At 38.0% G+C, this 22,239-nt stretch overlaps 3 protein-coding genes across 3 annotated transcripts in view; 2 read left to right on the forward strand and 1 right to left on the reverse strand.

Moving 5' to 3' along the window:
- Positions 1-2,237, forward strand: part of LOC118738249 — an 11,901-nt gene extending 9,664 nt beyond the window's left edge. The window contains exon 2 of the mRNA XM_036469175.1: positions 742-2,237. Within this exon, the coding sequence (XP_036325068.1) occupies positions 742-2,096 (1,355 nt within the window). The 3' untranslated portion in view covers positions 2,097-2,237. The remainder of the gene's footprint in view (positions 1-741) is intronic.
- The window catches only part of LOC118738248 (ETV5-related protein Ets96B), a gene marked incomplete in the record, with an annotated part of 57,660 nt that extends 45,659 nt beyond the window's left edge, over positions 1-12,001 (reverse strand). The window contains 1 exon segment of the mRNA XM_036469174.1: positions 11,659-12,001.
- A 2,880-nt stretch (positions 12,002-14,881) lies between these two features.
- On the forward strand, positions 14,882-17,726 carry LOC118737700 (solute carrier family 25 member 44). Its single transcript, XM_036468400.1, has 4 exons — positions 14,882-15,077; positions 15,456-16,331; positions 16,414-16,541; positions 16,597-17,726. The coding sequence occupies exons 2-4, from the start codon at positions 15,644-15,646 to the stop codon at positions 16,786-16,788; spliced, it is 1,008 nt and encodes a 335-aa protein (XP_036324293.1). The 5' UTR covers positions 14,882-15,077; positions 15,456-15,643; the 3' UTR covers positions 16,789-17,726.
- The last annotated feature ends 4,513 nt before the right edge of the window (positions 17,727-22,239 follow it).

The raw sequence follows: 22,239 nt of genomic DNA on the forward strand, positions 1-22,239 counted from the left end.
TTGCTCAGGCATTATAATTAAGCCTTTTATATCTATGTTTTTATGATGGAAAAAAAATTATAACTATATTTATAAAAATAAGTTAAAAAGGAAAAAAGGTAGAACAAAAAAACAAAAATGAATAAAAATTTAAGAGAATATTTTAATTAAAAAAATCATAATAATTTCAAATTAAAAACATAATACTGGAGATGATTTTGAGATTGAATGTTTGCATGTTTTTTATTAATAATTTTTGTTTGCGTTGTTAATTATCTTGTTTCTTGATACTTGCATGCCCCTTTTTGTGTAAAGGATGCTATTATCTTTAACTGTCTTTTTTTGTTTTGGTGCTTGTTTGTTATTTTTATAATAATTTGTTACACTCGGGCTACCACTTCATCAATCAATTGGATGAAAGAATTTCTGGTTTTGTTTCTACAATCAATATTTTATATAACCTGGCGTCGTAAGAATCAGTTTGTGGTTCCAGCCATCTTTTGGGCTATTATATAGCTGTTTAAACCAAAAATAAAAAATAAAAAATAATAATTTTTATAAAAATATTCGACAATTTATATTGAGCTCGAGGCCGTTTTAAATGAAAATTTTTATTGTGGAAAGCAACAATAATTAAATAAAAATATTTCAGAAAAATTCTATATTATTTGAATTTTATTCAAAATCAGCCTTATTTACTAAATAATTCATCTTTGCTCCATGTATTAATAAACCAAACGCATGCCTTCTACTCTTCCTCAGATGTAATCGCTCAACCTTACAAACAACAACGCTGTTCCAGTCGCTTAGAAAATGCTTTAGAGCATATGCGTCGACGTAGTATACCAGCGAAGAGTTCACGGTCCTTTTCTGCTGAAACTCCATATACACTTTATCAGTCATTTTACGGTCAAAATAGTGATCCAGAAGATGATTTTTATTCCGGTGGAGATCGTGGCTACTATGCAAAGCACATACAGCGACACCCTCACAGCGATCCACCGCCTTTTACTGGAGGGCTTGAAGACCTATTTTCCTCAGACTATGGTCAACGCCAACCTCATAAATTAGCTGCTGTTTCCGGTGTCGATGTTGAAGATTTACGAGTGCGATTGCCCGCTAAAACCACCAGCCCACGTTGGGTCGAAGTCGACAAGTGTAGATTCAGTACACAAAACTCAACACTCGATACTCGTCTAATTTTTCCCGATTTAACAATTAGCGGCAAAGTGGTGCTTCAGCCGACTGGCGGTAAATGTCACATGATTTTACGTTTGCGTCGAGCAGGAATTGAATTTCGTACAGTACCAATTGGTTTTGAGAATGCAGTGATGAATGAGGAATCGCGACGTGCTGGAGCCGCTTCTGTGCGAACGGATTCTCATTTTGCCGAGCCTGGATTTATTTCAGTTTTTGCACATGGCTGTCAAGGGCCTTCCGGTGTTAGACTACGTCAAAATTCCAAGCGCCGATTTGGGTTTGACAACGATCCAGGCGTGCAGGGTGGTACAACGAAGAATCCAGTGGTGGCTCTCTCGGAGCCTCATCTAATCTTAGGCACTGGTGCAACGCATAACACACAAACATCTGGAAATCGTTGGCGGAAATACCTAAATCCATACACTTATGATATACGTAGTGAATCCTTTCAGAGAACGAATCGTGCAGATCATGATCGTCATTGGCGTATGAATGAACATTCGAAGGAGCAGCCATTTTATGATCCTCCTTATGATGAAAAATCTTACCGTAAACAGTTTCGTGCAAAACGAGATGTGAGCAACTATCACCAGCGATTCGCTCAGACGACGTGGAATGATGAATTCAGCTTCAATGATGACATACTCAATGTGTCAGACGACTTGCAAGATCTAATAGCGCCAGATGCAAGAGCTTTTGCAGATCTCTACGCGGATGTGAGCCAAGAGCATGAGACCTTGGATAGGCAAAACGTACGCGATCGAGATGAGGCGGGCGATGCTTTCTCTAACGAGTTGGAGAAGATATTTTCAATGGGTGTACGCGGTTTACTCACTACATATATGCAGCGTGCGCTTCAACCGGCTATTAAAGAAACGCTAATGGAAAATATGGGCTACACGCTGAGCTATGGCTAATCGAAGAGGGAGGGTTTTCGCGTTGGTTGAATATTTATGTATTTATTAATTAGAACTTGGTTTATTTAATATATTTAGTAAGTAACATGTTTTATTTTTAAAGAAATTGCCTAAATGTTTAAACTGAATAAATTGAATAAGTTTATTGATGTACGAAGGTCTTTCAGTTAGGTATTCACATCTATATAACTATATAGGTATGGCTATGAGAGCCAGAGGATCCTATCTACAAAATTTAGTACTTTTTGAGTAATATGAGAATGAGATGGATCTGTAAATAATAAATATGGTCTTTTACTGAAAAGTGCATTGCACCTACATGCATACGTGTTGCTACCCTACTATAGTAAAAGAAAACAAAAAGTGCGTGCCTCGGGCTACAACTATTTCGATTCTAGTAATGCATTTTAAGCTGTACCACATTTTTTAATTTCTTTTAATTTCAGCAGGACTGCCAATTTAGCTTTTTTCCAGTCAAATCTGGCTTTTTCGAAGTCCATTTAGCGGCAGGAAATGAGAAATTGCGGGAAGCGGGAAATTCAGTTTTTTGACGGATTTTTAGCTTTTCCCTTATATACATGGTTACGGTGACCAGATTTTTGTGGGTTTGAAAAAAAAAAACAAGCAATCTTAACAAGTTATTACAAAAACCTTTGAAAAATGAAGCAAGAATGATAAACTGTTATGCACGCCATTACCCAGAAATTAGCAGAACTTGTAAAAACTTAGCCATCTATTGAGTTTAGATTTTGCTTCACATTTTCTTAAGTGATATTTCAATTGCAATAACTAGTATCAGTGGTTGTGCGAAGTTATGCTTAGTATGCATAATCGAACCTTAATATAGCGAGAGTAGCAGTTTGACAACGTTCCCATAACAGTCGGGTCTACGTAACTGGAACGACCTAAATTTATATATGTACAGTTGAGCGCAGTAATTTAATTTCGAAAACTTTTATGCTTCCTTCGTATTTAAGAAACTAAATACTTCACAAAACCGAGAAAACATAAATTCTAAATTCTATTAATTTGTTTGATGGCTTTAAAAGAAAAACATTAAGAGAGTCCTACCAGTTTGAAAATTTCAGTTTATGTGAATTGTCAAGATAAAGTAAATATCGCAATATGGCTGTTAATTTAAAGAAACTTAAGAAAGCTTTCAACCGAAAATATTTTGAAGAAAGAGGTGAGATAAAAGATGTATGTAAATCGATGTGTGTTTGCAGGAAATATTAGGTAACCGGCCCTATCTCTAAAAGCTACCGACTCCCTGTATGTATGGAGTCGAAGACGTCGATAACGATGTTTAACCGCAGATTAGTGTTAACCAGACATTGATAAAGCGGCCCTTAGTGGTGTTAATTTAAACAGATAAATTTGCCTTTCGTATATGCGCATATTTTTATCCACTGCTTTATATAAATGAACAAGAATCTTTGTTGCCCTTATCGAGAAACTTGGGTCCGGTTTAGTTATTCGTATAATGGTTTTCGGTTGTTGTGTCCAAACGCATAACCCGAAAAACTTTAAATACACGAGTAACCAATGGATTAAACTTTAATTCAAAATAAATGTTTCAAATTTCCAAGCAATAGTTTATCAATAAAGTCTGTTAGCACTATGCACTTTTTTGTAAATTTCGATGTGGGTTCTGCGCAAAAATTATGTGGATGGCGTAGCCGGAGTTACATGCATAAGAAATGTTGTATGCCTTTGACATTCGGAAGCCCCTCTACTCCGGCAAGGCATAGATGCGTCCATGGTTACTATGCCCAACAGCTCCGCATGTCTTTGTGAATTCACTTCCATAGCACGCTTTTACTCTGCTGCTTTAACTGCTAATGGAATAGAATCCTTCGTTTCATTCAAAATATGTAAAATCAAAAAAAAAGTTACCTTAAATAAGCACTTGATGAATGTTTTGTTTTAACTCCTTTCCACTTTGTTTTCCTTCATACAGTTGCTTTCGAAAAACAACTGATAGCTGGAAATGCTGCACAGTCCCAAAATGGTCGGTTCTACGTTATCGGATTGACTCAGAGCACCCACTCCGACCAAGGACCCCAGCAGTAAACGCCCCCCGAACGTCTGCACCTACGTCACACCCACACCGGCGCCAACACCGGTGACAACACCAGCGGTCGGACCACTACACCTACAGCCAGCATAGCAAGCAGTTCAGGTAGCGCGACAGTACTCCCTCACCCTGCGAAACACCATCTCTAGGCCCAACTCTATAAAATTATCGCAGTTCAATTGCATCGGACTCCAAAGCAAGATCGCTGAGATAGTGACAAGGCGTAACAAAATCTCAGTCGCGGCGGTCCAAGAAAATAAACTCCACTCCGGCTCAAGCCTTCAGAGTCAGGATGAGCGCAACGTCATCCGAATAGACCGTCCTCGCGGCGCCGGAGGCAGCATTGCACAATGCGGTCCAAAACCAGCTCATGTTACCCCCCAAATTGTTGCCAACGACACACTCATTGAGTGCCGAGGTTTCGCAATCAAGTCGGGAGATACTGATCTGGAAGTCGTCAACATTAGTGCGCTACTTAAAGGCGGAAACCGGGTAGTGCTAGGAGATTTTAACGTGCACCACGAATTCTGGCACTCTAAGCTGGGCAACGACCAGCGGGGTACACTACTCGCAGAACAACTTGACGACTCAACGTTTTGCACTGTAAACGACGATGCCCCCACCAGGGTCGCTGGTGACTGCAACAGCTCGCCAGATATCACTATAGCGGGGGTCTGTTAAATTGCATTGGATGTAAATCAGTGCTCCCGCTCACATCAGACCACCTGCCCATAGTAATCGCGATAGACCACCCAAGAGATTTTGTTACATCCGAAGACCGTACGTATATGAACACCAAGAAGGCCAACTGGGACGGTTTTACGGAACACACAGACCGCAAATTCAATGCTATTCCACAACCAACATGCGCGGGCGGAGCTGAGCGCAACATCCGCCGGATCATCAACGCAGCAGCCGCCCGCTTCATACCAGCCGGTAGAATTGCCAAAATCTGCCCGGGCTTTCCAACTGAAGCGGCGGGACTCGGAGATGAGCGTGATCGAGTCCGTTAGCTTAATTCCGGTCATCCCCGTATCAGGGATCTCAACAAGGATATTAGCAAACTGGTAAACGAACTCAAGCAGAAAACGTGGAACGAGCACCTAAAGACTTGCAATCTCTCCAGCGAATCGTAAGGACAACATTGCCCTTACATTGGGCGATACCACCACGTCGGACCTACGGACGTGCGCACCCTTTTCCAGCTGGCAGTTTATTGCAAACCCGGAGAGAGACAAAGCCCGCCGCAGTGTACACACAAACTCCGCCCCCGAGACACACTAACGTGTTCTACACTAAAAGAAACGCAGGCAACTGCATAGAACGCCAAAGAGTCCAAGGCGTTAGGCCCTGACGGAATATCGATGCAGATTCTGAAAAAGCCAGGAACAGCGGGAGTCGAGTATATCACAGCAGCATTCAACTTCGCACTGTTCACCCTGATCACCGATCACTGATCTCACCGACCAATCTCCCTCCTATCCCCAGTGGCAAACACAATGGAAGCAGTACTCCTCTCCAGTCTAACGAAGCATCTTCAACTAGCCCAACACCAATACGGATGCCGCAAAATGCACAGCACGACCACTGCATTAAACGCCATCACCATACAAATAAGCGAGGGTCTGTACCAACGTCGACCCCGTGATAGGACGGTCCTAGTCGCGGTGGACCTGTCGAAGGCCTGCGACACGGTAAATCACGCAACCCTTGGCCAAGACTTCCTGGACTCGTCGCTTCTGGATCGGACGATGCGGTGGATAACCAGCTATCTGTGTGGACGTCAATAATCGGTCGAATTCCGAAACGCTAAGTCCAAGCCGCGTAGGATTAAACAGGGGGTCCCCTAAGGTGGCGTACTCTCCCCGCCACTGTGCAACCTCTACATGGTGAAACTCCCTTCGCTGCTAGTAGAAGTTAACTTGGTGAGCTACGCCGATGATTGCACGATTATGGCGACGGGCCCCAATTTTGACAGTCTGTGCGGGAAAATCAGCGCCTATCTCACCGATCTTGCAAATTTCTCCCTTGCTAGGAGCCTCACCATCTCCGCCGCGAAATCCAGCGCCACACTGTTCACCACCTGGACAAAGGAAGTTAGACCAGAGCTGGACGTCTACGTCGATGGCAACAAAATACCGAAGGTCAACCACCCCAAAATCTTGGGATTCACGTTCGACAGCCTATTCTCCTTTTCTGCGCACGCCTCAGCCACTTGCGAAAAGATGCTAGCTAGGACAAAGAAACCCTACTCACCACGTACAAGGCAATCGGCCGGTCGGTGGAGAACTACGCAGCGCCAGTGTGGACGGCAGGTACCAGCGATACACAGTGGAGAAACCTACAAACATGCCAGAATGCAGCTCTACGCACGGCTGCAGGCTGCCATCTCATGTCGTCCGAGCAACACCTACACCAAGAAAGCGAGATGATGGCGGTGAAAGAGCACAACACGTTGCAATCAAAGCAGTTTCTCGTGGGGTGGGGCCACAGACTAAACAGCTATCTCTCCCGGCTGAACCCATAAGTGGCAGACACATGCCCTGCATGCGTGCATGCATGGGTGCACAGCACCCAACACCTCTTCGCATGTGCCTCTAACCTCACGACCCCGACACCAGAAGCGCTATGGACCGCGCCTATCGACGCCGCCCGCTTTCTCGGCCTCAGACTTGTCGAGTGAGAGGACGAAGACGACCCATGACGAAACCCCGGGGGGTTGAGTACTGCTGCTCCAACAACAACAATGCTGCGCAGGTTTCCGCAAGGGTTGCAGCATGTCGATTTTTCGTAAGGTAGGGGTGTAAGTATGTATCCAGTTTTGTTCTACAACCGTGCTTTTAGTTATATTAGTTTTGTTCTAGAATTGTAACCAAATCGGTAATTTGCACTGTTAATAATAATAATAGATTGGCGCTTACACATATGTTAGTGTTTGGCCGAGCTTCTCCTCCAACTTGTGGCGTGCGCCTTGATATTGTCACACAAAGCGGAGGGACCTACAGTTTTACGCCGACTCCGAACGGCGATTGTATTTTTATGAGAAGCTGTTTTTCATGGCAGAAATACACTCGGAGGTTTGCCATTGCCTGCCGAGGGACGACCGCTGTTAAGAAAAACCTTTTTCTAAATTTTTTGCGATGTTGCTTTGACCAGGGCTTGAACCCAGTTGCTGGTGAGTGAAAGCGCGCACTGCTTACCACTACACCACAGCGGCCGACATTTGCACTGTTGGCACTGATTTAAAAGAGACAGAAAAATTGCAGAGGGAATTTGTTCACTCAAGATTATCTATCAGTTAATAAATGCTAATGTTGCACTATAAAACTGGATGAAAATCTTTAAAAACTTCAAACCAGTGGAGTTGTGTTTTAAAGTGTAATTTCAAATTGTTGTTAACAATTACAAATCCACTTATATTAACCCATATGCAATGTGGGTTACCTTTGGTTTTGAAATGTGTGGTCATATTTATTGTATGTAATATATTTTTTTTTGCCGAAATTACGATTTTTTTCAGGGTAAAATGACGATTTTTCAGCAACAGCTTTCGGCAACGCTCTGCATGGTTTCGATTGTGGTAAAGGTACTCATCCTGAGCCAAACCGAATCAAAACTCATTACACAAAACAAAAGGAATCATACCTTTAGTGCTGAGCAAATTAATGTTGCCTATGTAGTTAGAAGACTGGTTCAAATGCTTCAGTATCCCTGCAAAAAGTGGGACTAGGTTAAATACTAGTACAGGACCACGTTACCTTGTAACCAACACTAGTAACGAAAATGGTCCAAATATATGGAAAAAATATGGTTACACTAACATTGCGATGTCATTGGACCACCTAGACCACTACTCCTTTTGGACCATGGCACATTCCGCAACCGAATCATATTGCCGATAGGTCACGAAGAGGTGGTGTTCAACGCATATGTATATCAGTTTATTACGTTTGGAGTGGTCCAGGTCAGCATAACAAGTTACTAGTATGCAACCTGGCCCTTTTGCACATACATACTTTAAAAAAACTACAACCCAGGGACCACCTGGACCTCAAATTTTTGCAGCGAGATTTCTGAGCATTGTGTGTGTGTGTGTGTATTTAAGTCTTTGCAAAATGCCCCAGTAAGAACCCTATCTGTTAACTAATGCGTTATATACGCCTAGTACTACAAAAAGTTTGTGTGAGAAATTCAAAAACTTTCCATCATTTTACATAGGGCTCCTGGAGAAATCTAACGCATAATCGTATCACGTGTGAGCAGTGTTCTCTTTCTTTTATATGGAATTCGCTATTACATTATCCTATATATAGTGGTCTCTTTTCAATCAAATATTATTATGCGATTAATAACGTATTATATAACGCAAGGAATCGCATATGGATATCGGTAATATGCGAATGTGTTGGTTTTTATTGACAATTTTGTAAGTGTATTGGAGAATACGTTAGGTCGTTCTTGCTGGGGCCACGTCCTCTGATATGCACAATATGCACATACAAACATATGTACACTTGTATGAATACTAGGGGATCACTAAACGTATCGTTTCGTTTTGTCTTGTGAGCACTAACTTTATGTTTCGTTTGTTTCCCTATTTCTCTGCATTCAATTGTTTTGTTTGCGTTAGCTATCGCGAACGCTAGCAGAGTAAAGTTACCGCTGTTTCCGAGTGATTCCATTGGGGTGTGTTTTGTTACCTTCCGTTACCAAAACGTTTGCTATTGTTTGTTTTCGTTCTCAGATTCTGAGTATACAAATTCGTAACTTTTGTTTGAAACTTTTTTCTTGCAAGTTCAAATCGTCCTGGATTTCCGAAATGAGCGGAAATGTTGTTATTGGAAAACGGAAAAATATGAATTATTAAGTCGAGGATACTTTATCTTTTGGTCGTGTTGCCGACTTCCGGTTTAGACCGGAAGTCTATTCCAAAAAAAAAGTTACCGATACAAGCTATGTGTTTTTATCCGCAGAATGTGATAGAAAAAATGTATTATCCATTCAAAAAATGTATTTCCGGTTAGTTTAACCCACTTCCGGTCTAAACCGAAATTCGTTGAGATTCACTAATTTCAAAGTCCGGGACTACTAGTTGAAGGTCGAAGGTTCGAGGAAAAACTTTTGAAACAAGAGTTATGTATTTTTATCCTCATAATTCAAAGCGGAAGTAAAAACATGTATGTCTAATTAAAAAAAAAAAATTGACTTCCATAATACCACCAAATGATAGAGCACTACCGATTCGGTAGGTCATATTTTTGCGGTTTTCAATACAAAAAAAAAACTCCTTTTTACAGGGGGTGGAGCGGTGGTCCAGGACAATGGAAAAGAAAAAAATGGTAATCACATTGTAAACTAAATGATGTATTTCGGAACGAATCTTCGTCATAACTTGTCAAGTTTTTATTGGAGACAGACCGGTTTTGGGGTGTGCTATCGTGGGTGTAAATGTCTCATCCTGTCATTTTTTGGGAGTGTTTAAGAAATATGCGGCCGCTTTGATGCAGTGGTTAGCAGTGCGCGCCACCATTCCGCAGGTTCAAGCCCGGTTCAACTCAACATCAACAAATAAAAAAACAAAAAAATTGTTTTTCTAATAGCGGTCGTCCCTCGGCAGGCAATCGCAAACCTCCGAGTGTATTTCTGCCATGAAAAATAGCTTCTTATAAAAATACAATCGCCATTCGGAGTCGGCGTAAACCTGTAGGTCCCTCCCGTTTGTGTGACAAGATCAAGGTGCACGCTACAAATCAGAGGAGAAGCTCGGCCAGACACTAAAGCTGATGCCAGATAAAACTTTGTAGCTTTGCGTGACATTTATAACTTTGCCAGCAAAGCGCCAGACGCAAAAGGTATGCCACAATGAACGCCAAGAAAACAATGTTGTACCGCTTTTTTACTCATCAAAGTTGCTGTGGATTTTAATTATTTTGATTTAAAATTATCAGCAATGTAATTAAGTTTTATGTTTCTGCATGAAAACCCGAATTTGGACGAAACAAAATAAATATTAAACCGGCTGATTGTCAAAGCGCGCAAAAAGATGGGAGTTGACCATCTTTTCGCTTCGCGCTGCCGCTGCAACGATTTATGTGGCATGCTTTGTGCATTTTCATACAATTCATCTTATCTGTCAAAGCGAATCTGTCACGTAAAGCGAAGCAAAAGTTTTATGTGACATCAGCTTAACGTATGTGTGACCGCCATTCTATTATTATATTGTTACGAAATATGTAACATTTACCAAAAAGCAAAAAAAGCAAATTTTAAGTACAGCTTGCAATTCTATTGCGCAAAAAAAAAACACGTTGGATACTAAAGTATCATTTTCAACTTTTTTTTGTGGGTTCAGACACTTATCAGTCTGATACCAGTTATCGAATATGTTTAGTTATGTGCATTTTAATTTTACTGAAATATATCAATTTTTTCATTTCGCAAGCAATTCATTTGAACTGAAATAAAACCAAATTAGTATGGGACCACCATTGAGGCACCACCTTTCCGATAGAAAAATAATTATCGAAATGGGTTGACGCAAGTGTTGGCAAAATGTTAATCAGATTAACGATTAAAAATTAACGATTAATATGTTAATCGCGATTAACGATTAAAATTAATTGATCGTAATCATCTGTATGATTAATGACTAATTTGTTTTAATCGTTAATCGTCGGTTGTGATTACGATTAATTTTAATCATCAATCGGTAGTCCGATTGAAAAAAAATCTGATTAAGTGGTCTTGTTTGTCTGCATTTTAAATCAAACACCATATACGCTTATGAAATACACATAATTCTTATATAAACAAATAATAATTATAATTTGTATAACATAAAATGCGAAGTTTGACAACCCATGGCACATGTGCAGAAAGATATAAAACCTAGTTTTCATAACGTCTGCTGGTAATAGATCACAATCAAAATGCATACCAAATTGCTTAGATTGATGAGGGAAACCGACTTAGCTATACCCGATTAACTGACCTTGTATGCAAAAGACAATTCCAGCATAAATTAATTAATCACCAAATCTACTTAATCAAATTAAGGGTTAATGATTAAAAATTAATTTTTTTAATCACGGTTACGATTAACTATTTAATCAGATTAAATTAAATCACGATTAACTGTAATTCGATTGAATTTAATCAAATTAACTAATTGATTAAAAAATCAATCGATTAGTGCCAACACTGGTTGACGCAGTCCAGTGTTATGCGGCAACATACTTATATAAAAAAATATTCCGACGAATTGATAACCTTCTCCTTTTTTGAAGTCGTTTAAAAAAATAAAGAAAACCAGATTTCTATACATCAGCATTCGCACAATGAAAAACCAAAACAAACCATGATTGTACTTAAGCTGGTTTTTAAGGTTTGTGAGCTTCAGCCAAATTATCTTACCAATTTATGAGTATCCATTCGATTTTTTTTGTTCATTTAAACTTTATATAGATACATAAGTATGTGTGTATATTTTATGTTAACATTTTGTTTAAATTATTTCGGTTTAAATCATTTTACACATGTATTTATATTTTTTCTAACATCCACCACGCACAATTTTTAATTGTTTTTTATTTCCACAGTTTATGTCGGACTTAAGAAAACAAGATTTAACATAGAATTGTTTTAATGTTGATAAATTATAATCTTTTCAAAAATACTTCTTAGTTTATTAAATACTCCGAGATGTATGCTACGCTTTCCCAATACTTGCCGCTACTATGTTAAGGGACATTCAAATGCAGTTATTTTAGTATCACATCATCTGCAGGAAGGCGGAGCATAAGTTGTATGTAGAGATTTGCCATACTGCGCATGCTTATACCTGCCCATTTGCTTTCCTATTGGTCAAGAATTGAGGACCTGTCAGACTGTTTATACATAAATTTATTTAATACGATTTAAACAAGAATGCATGTAGTATGTATGTATGTATGTAATTGAACATATGTACATACATATGTATATATCTTATGCTTATATATAGATATGTTTATACGGAGGTACATACATACATACATATATATCGTTACCTTAATATAGAAAGGCCCTATCTCACATCGGCGCTGAAATACAAAAGGCCGTAACTAAGTAAAAATCCAAAATTCCCTTTTTAATATGATTCATCGAATTATAAGTCCGCATATCAACTTAAGCTATACAACAATTTTAGTTAGTTACGGTTATTTGCATTTCAACGACTATATGAGTTAGGCCCTATCTATATTAAGGTAACGATATTAAGGTATATCAATCTACAAATAATAATGTATGGAAATGCTTACATATACTTACATATATACATATGTATCTACCCAGGCAGCAAAAAATCCGAAAACGTAAAAAAAGTCGATGAAAACCGGATTTTTGTCCGTTTACCGATTCCATTTCCGGATACTTTAATGATCCGTTTTCCCACTAAAGTGTGCGGCAGAAACGTATGTACAGAAAAGTACCGAAAATGGTGGTGAAAACGATACGTTTTCGGCTGTTTTTTTCTGAAATTTGTCTGATTGAATTTTTCGCTTTCCTTCTGCACATCACAGATACTTTTTCATGGTTCAAAAGAAATAAAATACAAGTAATTTTTAGCAAAAAAAAAACCGACTTCAACTCCCATATAAAAAAAAATATATATATATATATCTCATGATCCACTGATCGGATCTCAACCAGATTAGCATGGGACCACCTCTGAGACACTACCTTGCAAAAAGAATTATCGAAATCGGTTGACGTGGTCCAAAGTTATGCGGTAACATACATAAAAAAAAAAAAAAAATATTCCGACGAACAGATAACCTCCTCCTTTTTTGGAAGTCGGTTAAAAATTAGGAAGCGCTTGACGGAATTCGAACCCGGCAGCCACTGCCGACTACGCATGCATGCTTCCAAATGTTTAGTTTGAGCAAATAGAATACCATTATTGCTTTCAAATCACATCATCTTTTTCGAACATTTTCCGGATACGAAAGTTGACGATAATTGTAGGAGTTTTTGTTTCTTTGCTAGCTGGGTAGTTACTTTTATTATTACCTACATTAACATCACTAGTTTCGAACTACCCCGAAAGAATCATCAAAAAGTATAGAACTAGTCTCAAAATTATTCCAGACTTGTCCAGAACTAGTCACAAAGTGGTCCAGAAGTAGTCGCGAAATGAGCCCGAGCTAGTCCTAAAATGGTCCTAAACTAGTAGGAACTATACCCGAAATGGTGCTGAAATCGCCCTGAACTATTCATTTGTACACACAAGAAGCAATTACAGGCTTTCTGCTGGGTTAGCGTAAATTCTCCAAAACCGTTAGCTAAGATCAAGAACAAAATGTCTACATACACATACTTGTGTACATACATATGTATATACAAACATAATTATGTACGTACTAGTGTTCACCCGAAGTTTCAACTCCGCTATTTGGCCAATTCCAGTCAGCTCTAGAACCATTTCAGAATAGAACTCGGGGGCGGGGTGCATGATCTCCTCTCCCTTCAGCGTGAAATGGCCACACACTCCAGAAGGAGATGTCATGTAGTCTCCTTTGCAGTGTCACAGAAGCGACATAGGTCACTGGAGCATATTCATAAGTTTTACAGGTGATCTCTTAACTTACACTGGCCTGGAAAACAATCTGCTATGGTTCTTAGTTTCCCCTTAGGGACGCCTACGAGTATCCTATATCTTTTAAGATTGTACTCTCCTATTAAGCTTTTTATTGACGAATTCCCATAGTATTGCGCCAATGCAGTTCCCTTAGTCTGGTGTTTTCTTTTTGGAGCGCTTCCTCTATTGTGTTGGGACCTATTGAAAGAAGAAAATTCTAGCAAATTGATCCGCTTCCTCATTACCTTCGACTCCCATGTGCCCCGGTACCCATAACAATTAGCTGGTCTTGTTCTCAGCCAGAGCATTACGCCTCTCTACATACTTCAAGACCACTGGGGAATTGATTTCGAAGGAAGACAGAGCCTTATTTATATGGGTTTTTCATTTCTCAGGGAGACCTTTCCCTGCTCGTCAGTGAATAAAATCTGAATTTTAGATTCAAACTCCACATTAGGGTTTTCAGCAGTGGGAAATCGTTACGCTAAATCTCTACCGCTAAAAATATCTAAATGAATAAGGATTGTGCCTAAAAATAGGTCCAAGGAAATAAACATATCCATGACGCCTTCGATTTATATTGAACATCTTTTCGTCGCCCGAAAATCAAATTATTGGCTTAGCTCGTTGAAAACAAGTCAACTGAAAATATGGTTTTGTAGAAATACTGAGGTTGCCGTAATCGTTACCTCTACGGTTGCCTCGTGTGTATTGAACAAGAAGATCACGTTGCTTCAACGGTTTCCCCGTGTGTAGTCGGCATTATAATTTTATTAGCATTGATTGGTGAAAATACATGAAGGAGACAGATACTATTTTTTTTGGAAACTCGCATTAACTGTTCATCTTTTATGAAGGAGCAAGTCCAATTTTCGGAAAATTTTTAACACACATTTTCTACTACAAAAACCATGACTCAATCTCCTTTATATATTTGCAACAACACTTCCCCCACCCTGTATACTTAACAAAAAATTGATTGGCAAACGGTGATATTTTCTTATAGGGTTCAATATCTGAAAATACCGAAATCCTCCAATTCAGCAACTACCCACGAAAACCACCCCTAACTTTTTACTTGACAGCTGCATTGACGTTTATTAATGTCATTTCAGTGATTGTGTTTTGCTTAGTACTTGAAATTTTTCATTGTCGTGTGATTTGGTTATATTTTTGCATAAAAAGTATTACATTAGCAATGATTATAAACTTTAGGAATCAAAATTTAGATTTCGAGGTATAAGTGTCAGGAATTTTCATGGGAAGCGATTTACTACAACATAACGTATGTACCTATTAAAATAATCTGCCAATTATGTACATTTCGCAAGTCAGCTAGTTTTTGCGTTATCTCGAAATGCTCGACAGAGTGGAAATGTTTACAGTAGCTTGTCATATTGTACCACATAAATTGCGTTTGTTATATAATTGAAGTTCACTTAATGTGTACTTAAAGGATTAAAAAGTCCTTGCAAGTCACTATGTTAAAAACAACAATTTAAGAACGTATATCTACATGAGCTTTATTATAGCGGTCATTACTCCATTTCGTTTGGCTAGTATCTATTAACCATGAGGAAATACGATGGTCATTGACATTTTCATCGACGTTCACTAACACAAATCTTTTTCATGTGCTCATTGTGTTTCTTTTATCTTCCAGGCCGATATGAACTTCACTTAGCTATTACCTTTCGTCATCCTCGGAGCGCAATGCTTTTTTTAAATTAGCAAATTTTACAATCACTGCAGCATTAATCTGAATGTACTCATCTTCAACACAGTTTGCAATTGTTCGCACTTTAGTCATTGCAACTGCTTCCACACTCGCTGAGGGTAAGAGCTAACATTATGAATCGAATTTCGGTTGCAAATGGAGCCGCTACCGGCTCAGGTAGTTCCATGGATGCAGCGCCATACATACGCACCATTGAATGGGATATGATGAACAAAGCAAAGTTTTTTCCACTTTCAATGTTAAGCTCGTTTTCTGTGCGGTGTTGCCTTTTCCCATTGACAGTGATAAAAACACAATTACAGGTGCAATATAAAAGTGACATATATAAGGGCATGATTGATTGTGCCATAAAAATATATCGATCAGAAGGTGTACCTGGGTTATACCGTGGATTTTGGATATCATCTGTGCAAATTGTTTCAGGTGTATTCTATATAAGTACATATGAGGGTGTGCGTCACTTACTAAATGAAATAGGCGCAGGACACCGTACTAAAGCACTGGTTGCTGGAGGCTGTGCATCGCTTGTGGGCCAAACTATTATAGTACCATTCGATGTTATTTCGCAACACGCCATGGTTTTGGGTATGGCAGCACATGCTGGCTCAGCACGAGTAGATATGAACCCACTTGGCATTAAAACGGGCCCAGATCGTAGCCGTTTTGCAATGTCAATGGATATATCACGTGAGATATTGAAGCGTGATGGCTTTCGCGGATTTTATCGTGGCTACACGGCAAGTTTAATGGCATACGTGCCCAATTCGGCAATGTGGTGGGCTTTCTATCATCTATACCAAGGTAATGAAAACAGCAATTAACCCGTTTAGAAATTCTTATTAAAAGTACATATGTATTCGCATTATTTTTATCATTTATATAGATGAGCTGTGCCGAATATGTCCACCATGGGTTTCGCATCTCTTTATACAATGTGTTGCAGGAAGTCTAGGTGGATTTACTACTACCATAATTACTAATCCGCTTGACATTGTCAGAGCACGTTTGCAGGTAAGTAATTTGGGTTTTTAACTCATTATTTGAAGGCTAACTCTCTTGTCTTCAGGTTCAACGATTGGAATCAATGCGTGTTGCATTTCAAGAGTTATGGCGGGAAGAGCACATGAACTGCTTTGTTAAAGGACTGTCCGCACGCCTTGTGCAGTCTGCGGCATTCTCCTTTAGTATAATTTTGGGCTACGAGACAATAAAACGGATAGCGATTGATGAACAATATAAACACCAAATACGTTGGTAGATTAATAGAATGTTGTCATTAAATGAAACTGGAAAGTGCACAATTATGTTACCACCAGGAAAATTTTTCACCCACCCATGTCATACAATAAAATGCATTTAGAGAATTCAAATGGATATAAATTTACATAAAATTACATAAGCGTAAATCAAGCCAAGCTAAGGAATATGCAAAAGCATGCCAAAGAAAATAATTGTCTCCAGTCTTGTTCCTCAACGGTTACAATAACAAAGCCAATGAACAACCATATTTAAAAGTGCTTATACATATACCAATAAATAACTTTGGGCTAAATTCTTACTGCGAACAAGCATCGAGGACATTTGCATATGTACATACATGCTTACCTTCATACCTAGACGGACAAACTACATATAACTTTGTGAATCAATGTATTCTCTGTCAGTCCACTCACATTATCTTTGGGGTCTAAACATACTTGTAAATACTGAAAAATGAATAAATTATTCTTAATCTTAAATTTAGGGATAATTTCTTAATAATTTGTTATAATTATTGCATAATATGCGCAAACTTAATAGTAGTCTATGCATAAAAATTTAAAAATATTCATTGTTGGTATTTTAGTTTACGCTTAACTAATATAATATAAAAACATGTTCTTTAGGTAAACTTTTATTTTTACTATTATTTTGTTTAAAGAAAAAGCTGAATGCGATTTAGGACGATTTTTTGAACAGTAAGAGTAGAAAATGAAGTAGCGCGCAGAATGAAATTTCCAGTGCTTACATTGTATTTTTTTGCAAGGTTAGCTACTAGCAAAAATAATATAAATTTAACTATGTGAAAATATTTGTGTATATGTTTTAGAAAAATAAGTGCAACTATAACAAACGTAGAAATATGTCAAGAATATGCAACTTTGCAAAATAAAAATGAAAATACTGGCTAGCCAGCAATAAAATGAGTAGAAAAAACTGTTATTTTTCAACAAGATTGGGCTTCAAATTTAAAGCGTGAGTACTCAACTATATGTATTTATGCATGATGTGTGGCCTCGTTCCAGCTAGTGCTGTACACACGCCGCTGTTCTATCATCATCATTCATTTCCTGAACAGTCTGACGAGATTTAAACTGAAATATTTTCATATTGCGAAACTTGATAGTGGGTGCTTGAACTTTTCGACATTTTTTACAAAATTAATAGCCCTTGTTGTTGTAAAACCTTGAAAATTCACACCTTGGCGAGATATAGGTTGGGTACTTCGGGTTAAGTAGGCCCGAATTAGGGTCACTACTTTGCGAATGCAGGATTTGTGTACAGCCAGAGAGTTTGCATTCATACCTGTTTCATGACAAAGTGTTTATTTTACAATGCCATTAGAAAATCAAAATCCGTATAAATCCGATTTTCAAACTTTATACGAACTTAAAAAAAATTTGAATTTTTTGAGCATGCATTTCTGTAATTCTTTAAATTTTAAAGGAAGGTGGAAGTATGGAAGAAAATGCGAAACACTTTCGAAAAAAAAATCCCAAAAATAAACGCGATGTTTTTGAAATTTTAAACTTGCTTCTAATAAAACCAAAATTTAACGGGCCATTAAACAGCGTACTCGTAAAAATCTGAAAATTTTGTAAGGAAAGATCGAAATTTTAATGAAAATTTGTTGAATTATAAAATTTTGTATAAAGCTTAAAAATAGTATTTACTTGTCTTTGCTATGTATATTTTTATAAAAAAAATAATAATGAATATTAAATAAACAAAAGAAAAACTGTGAATACTGAGGATCAAAAAGGACACTATTCAAGTGGCCGGCACTGTAAAATATTGAAATATTTACATTAGACCTTTTTATGTATGGCAAAAAAACACTCACTATGAGAGGAAATAAAAATTATATTTCGTCATTCGTAAAAGTTTTTTTTCGAACCTAGTTTTTTACATTTTTCGATGACACCTAGATTCAACAACGAAAATTATTTTTATACCCGAGCGCACTTGTGCACAATAACGTTAACGTTTGTTTGTAGTAGCCAAAACGAATCGAGATAGATACAGACAAATGTATACATAAATGATCAGAATGAAAAGGGAAGTCGATTAATTCATGTCTGTCTGCCCGTCCGGCAAAAATTGAGATACTTATCTCAACGAAATTTGGTATGCAGATTGCCCTTTACCCAAGGTTGGTTGGTATTGAAAATGGGCGAAATCGGTCTGTAACCATGCTCACTTCCCATATAACGGTAGTTTTCAGCAATACGGAAGCAGCGATATTTTAGTAACTACTGAACAATACAATACAATACAATACAATATGTAGCCACGCCCACTTATGATTCGCTACACCAATTTCTCCCAAACTTGGCGCAGTTGATAGCTTTGGTACAACATACCAAACGGCTGAAAATTTTTAAAATCGGACAATAACCACGCCCACATCTCATATAACGATAATTTAGAAAAATACGAAATCGTCGATAAATTAATAAATACAGAAGTTAATTTATTCAAAATTGATGTTTGTGATAATTCTTTAGCAAAAACACGTTTATGATAAAAGTTTGGAAAATGGGCGTGGCACCGCCCACTTATGACCAGGTACATATGTATATCTGGGTAACCGTACCAACCTTGGAACGATATTTTCGCTTACCACATAAATGCGGAACGTTAAAAATTATTGAAATCGGACAAAACTTACTCCCAATTTTCATATAACGGTAAATTTCAGAAATTCTTGAAACTTCGATATTTCAGAATTTAAGGACGCTAATTTACTCAGAATTGATACTAACAACAAACCCTTAAAAATAAATAACATTATTATAGAATTTTGGAAAGTGGGCGTGATACCGCCTACATCTAACTATACAAGATTATCGAATTATAAAGCTCACTTTATATTTAAAGGTTGGATTAAAAGTAAAGCTTTGTCTACAGTTAAACATTTCTATTATCGGTTTATGACGTATGTATGTTTCTTGGTTGTAAACCAATTTAAAACGGATAACAAAGTGCTTTACTTTAGACACAACCATAAATTTTAATGCAACCTTTAAATATAAAGTGACCTTTAAAGTTACAGGTTACTTGAGAACACGGCCCTTAGTATAACTGAACACACCCTCGAAATTGTTAGAAATAGTATTCCCATTTCCTTTCTTACCATAGATCGGCAGTTTTCAGAAAGGTGAAAAACTATATTTAATACTTGCGCCACGTATTTAATGTTCGGCTTCACCCGAACTTAGATTTCGTTACTTGTTGAGACGGCTACAATAACCAGACTGTAACTAGGCCAGAGTAACGCGGACCTCTTGGCAGTTGAAGCTCCGTGTCTGCTACAGGTGGTGATTGGGCTCCGACCACGGCATTCATAGGCCGAAAGTCGTGGTAGGTGGTGACCCGACTCCCTATAAATAACGTTGATCACTCGTCAATGTATACGAATAGGTTCCCTCTGACTTGCCTGGGCGAAGAATCCTCCTTGAGCAAGAGTCTGTTAGGGTGCTCACGCCTGTTGCATATTTATCCACTGCGTCCAAATAGTCCCCGGCGACTAAACGTAGCATTGTTCAGAACCGGCCGGCCAATTTTCTTGTATGCTGCCAGCAAACTTTCTTTGTATTTGCCCCAGGTGCTGCCGGCGAGCGACTTTGGGACCTTGTTGCCGCTCTGTACTTTGTTTAAAATTGCGGTTGTGTGCGCGAAGAAGGAGAGCAGGCCCCTAAAATTTTCGGATTATTCACTGTGGGAATTAGTGTGGCGTCAACGTTAACGTCTAGTTGAAGCCTGACCTCCTTCGTCCAGGTGGTGAAGAAGATTTCGTTGGAGAAAGTGTCAGGCTCCTTGAAATGCGCTCGCACTAGGCCATTGTTGCTTTTTATTAAAAATTGCCTGTAAAGTCGCCTTATGTAAACACCATATTAGTGTGTGTGATATTAGTGTGTGGTTTAATAGCCTATTTCCACCAAGAGCTTAACTGCAGTGATCAGAAAAGTTTATTTCTCACTTTTCTGATTTCGATTGCTTTTACTTAATATAAGCAATTATCCCCTTGGAGTTGTAATCTCCTTTTTCCAATAGGCGTAAACTGCAGTTAAGGCTTGCTGGAAATGAACTATAAATCTGGTGGGTAAGTACTAGAACGTAGTACTTTTTTCGAAATTGTTCACAAAAACACTTTAGACAGCCTATGAATAGCGACCTTTTCTTCTGGTACGGTCTGATGAACATGCCCATATAAACTTGTATATCTTCATATGTACGTGGGTAATTTCCAAACCAATTGCTATTTTTGTCGGTCCCCCTTTTTAAATTGTTTTATAGTGATAAAAACGAAAACTCGAAAACAGCATGATACGATCCAAATTATAAACCACCAACAAAGCTGCTTTTTATTAATGCAAACCGCATTGTTTTCTTTTGCGGACATAAAAATATTTGTCCCCGCTCAGGTTATTCGATAATTAACATGCAAAAAGAAGTTTAAGGACCGGTTACTCAATGTCTGATATTTCCCGAATGTTACCCAGTTTCCTATGCAAAACCACCAAAAATTAAATAATTACCATTGTCTATTTATTACTTCAGGAGTTTCAATGATTTCCTAGTTCTTATATTTTGGTGAAATAGCACTCTTAGAAAAACAACTAATTTTAAAGCAAAAAACACAACTATATACAAATTAGGTGTACCGTTAATTTCTTCATAATTTAATTATCGGATCTATACCAAATTAACATCGGAGCACCTGTGAGACACTGCCCTTCCGATAGAATTATCGAAATCGGTTGACGTGGTCCAAAGTTATGCGATAACATACATAAAAAAATATAAAAAAAATAAAAATTTTCCAAGGAATAGACAACCTTCTATTTTTTTTAAGCCGGCTAAAAAAAAAACAACAAATGTGAAATATTTCCAGAATATTCTGGAAAATATTTTACAAAAATGCAACAATAAGAGAAAAAACTAAGTTTTAAGAGCCTGAGAGCAGTTTCACATTCTGCCCAAATTTTCCCATCAGTAAACGATTTCAGAGGATAAATTTATCAAACTTAAAAAATACCTCCATGCACACTTTGTTTGGAAATGACCCAAATACATACATATACACTTTTTGGGCAAAGTTTGGTTTAAAAGCATGAACAAATGATATACGATTACTTGAGCATGGGTTCATTGACATATGTACTTAAGGAATGGAAAGGGTTCAATCGAATTACTGGCTGAGTTACTACCTGCATTTGTATATTGAATTCCGGAAGTGTGGTATAGAAAGTTATGGTCGTTATTGGTTATGCAATATGTATATATATATATGTTTGCTGTCATAGTTTTGGAATGCTGGCCTTAATAGTTTGAAATTTAATTCGAATTAAATAACCACATGTTTTATAGGAAAACCTAATTCCTTTAATTGAAAAGCATTTCCCTGCATTTACAACGGATGAAACCAGCACAACGAGTCAAATCG

Source organism: Rhagoletis pomonella, unplaced genomic scaffold (genome assembly GCF_013731165.1).
Source record: "Rhagoletis pomonella isolate Grant_MI unplaced genomic scaffold, Rhpom_1.0 Rhpom_scaffold_00004, whole genome shotgun sequence".
Taxonomy (NCBI): Eukaryota; Metazoa; Arthropoda; class Insecta; order Diptera; family Tephritidae; genus Rhagoletis; species Rhagoletis pomonella.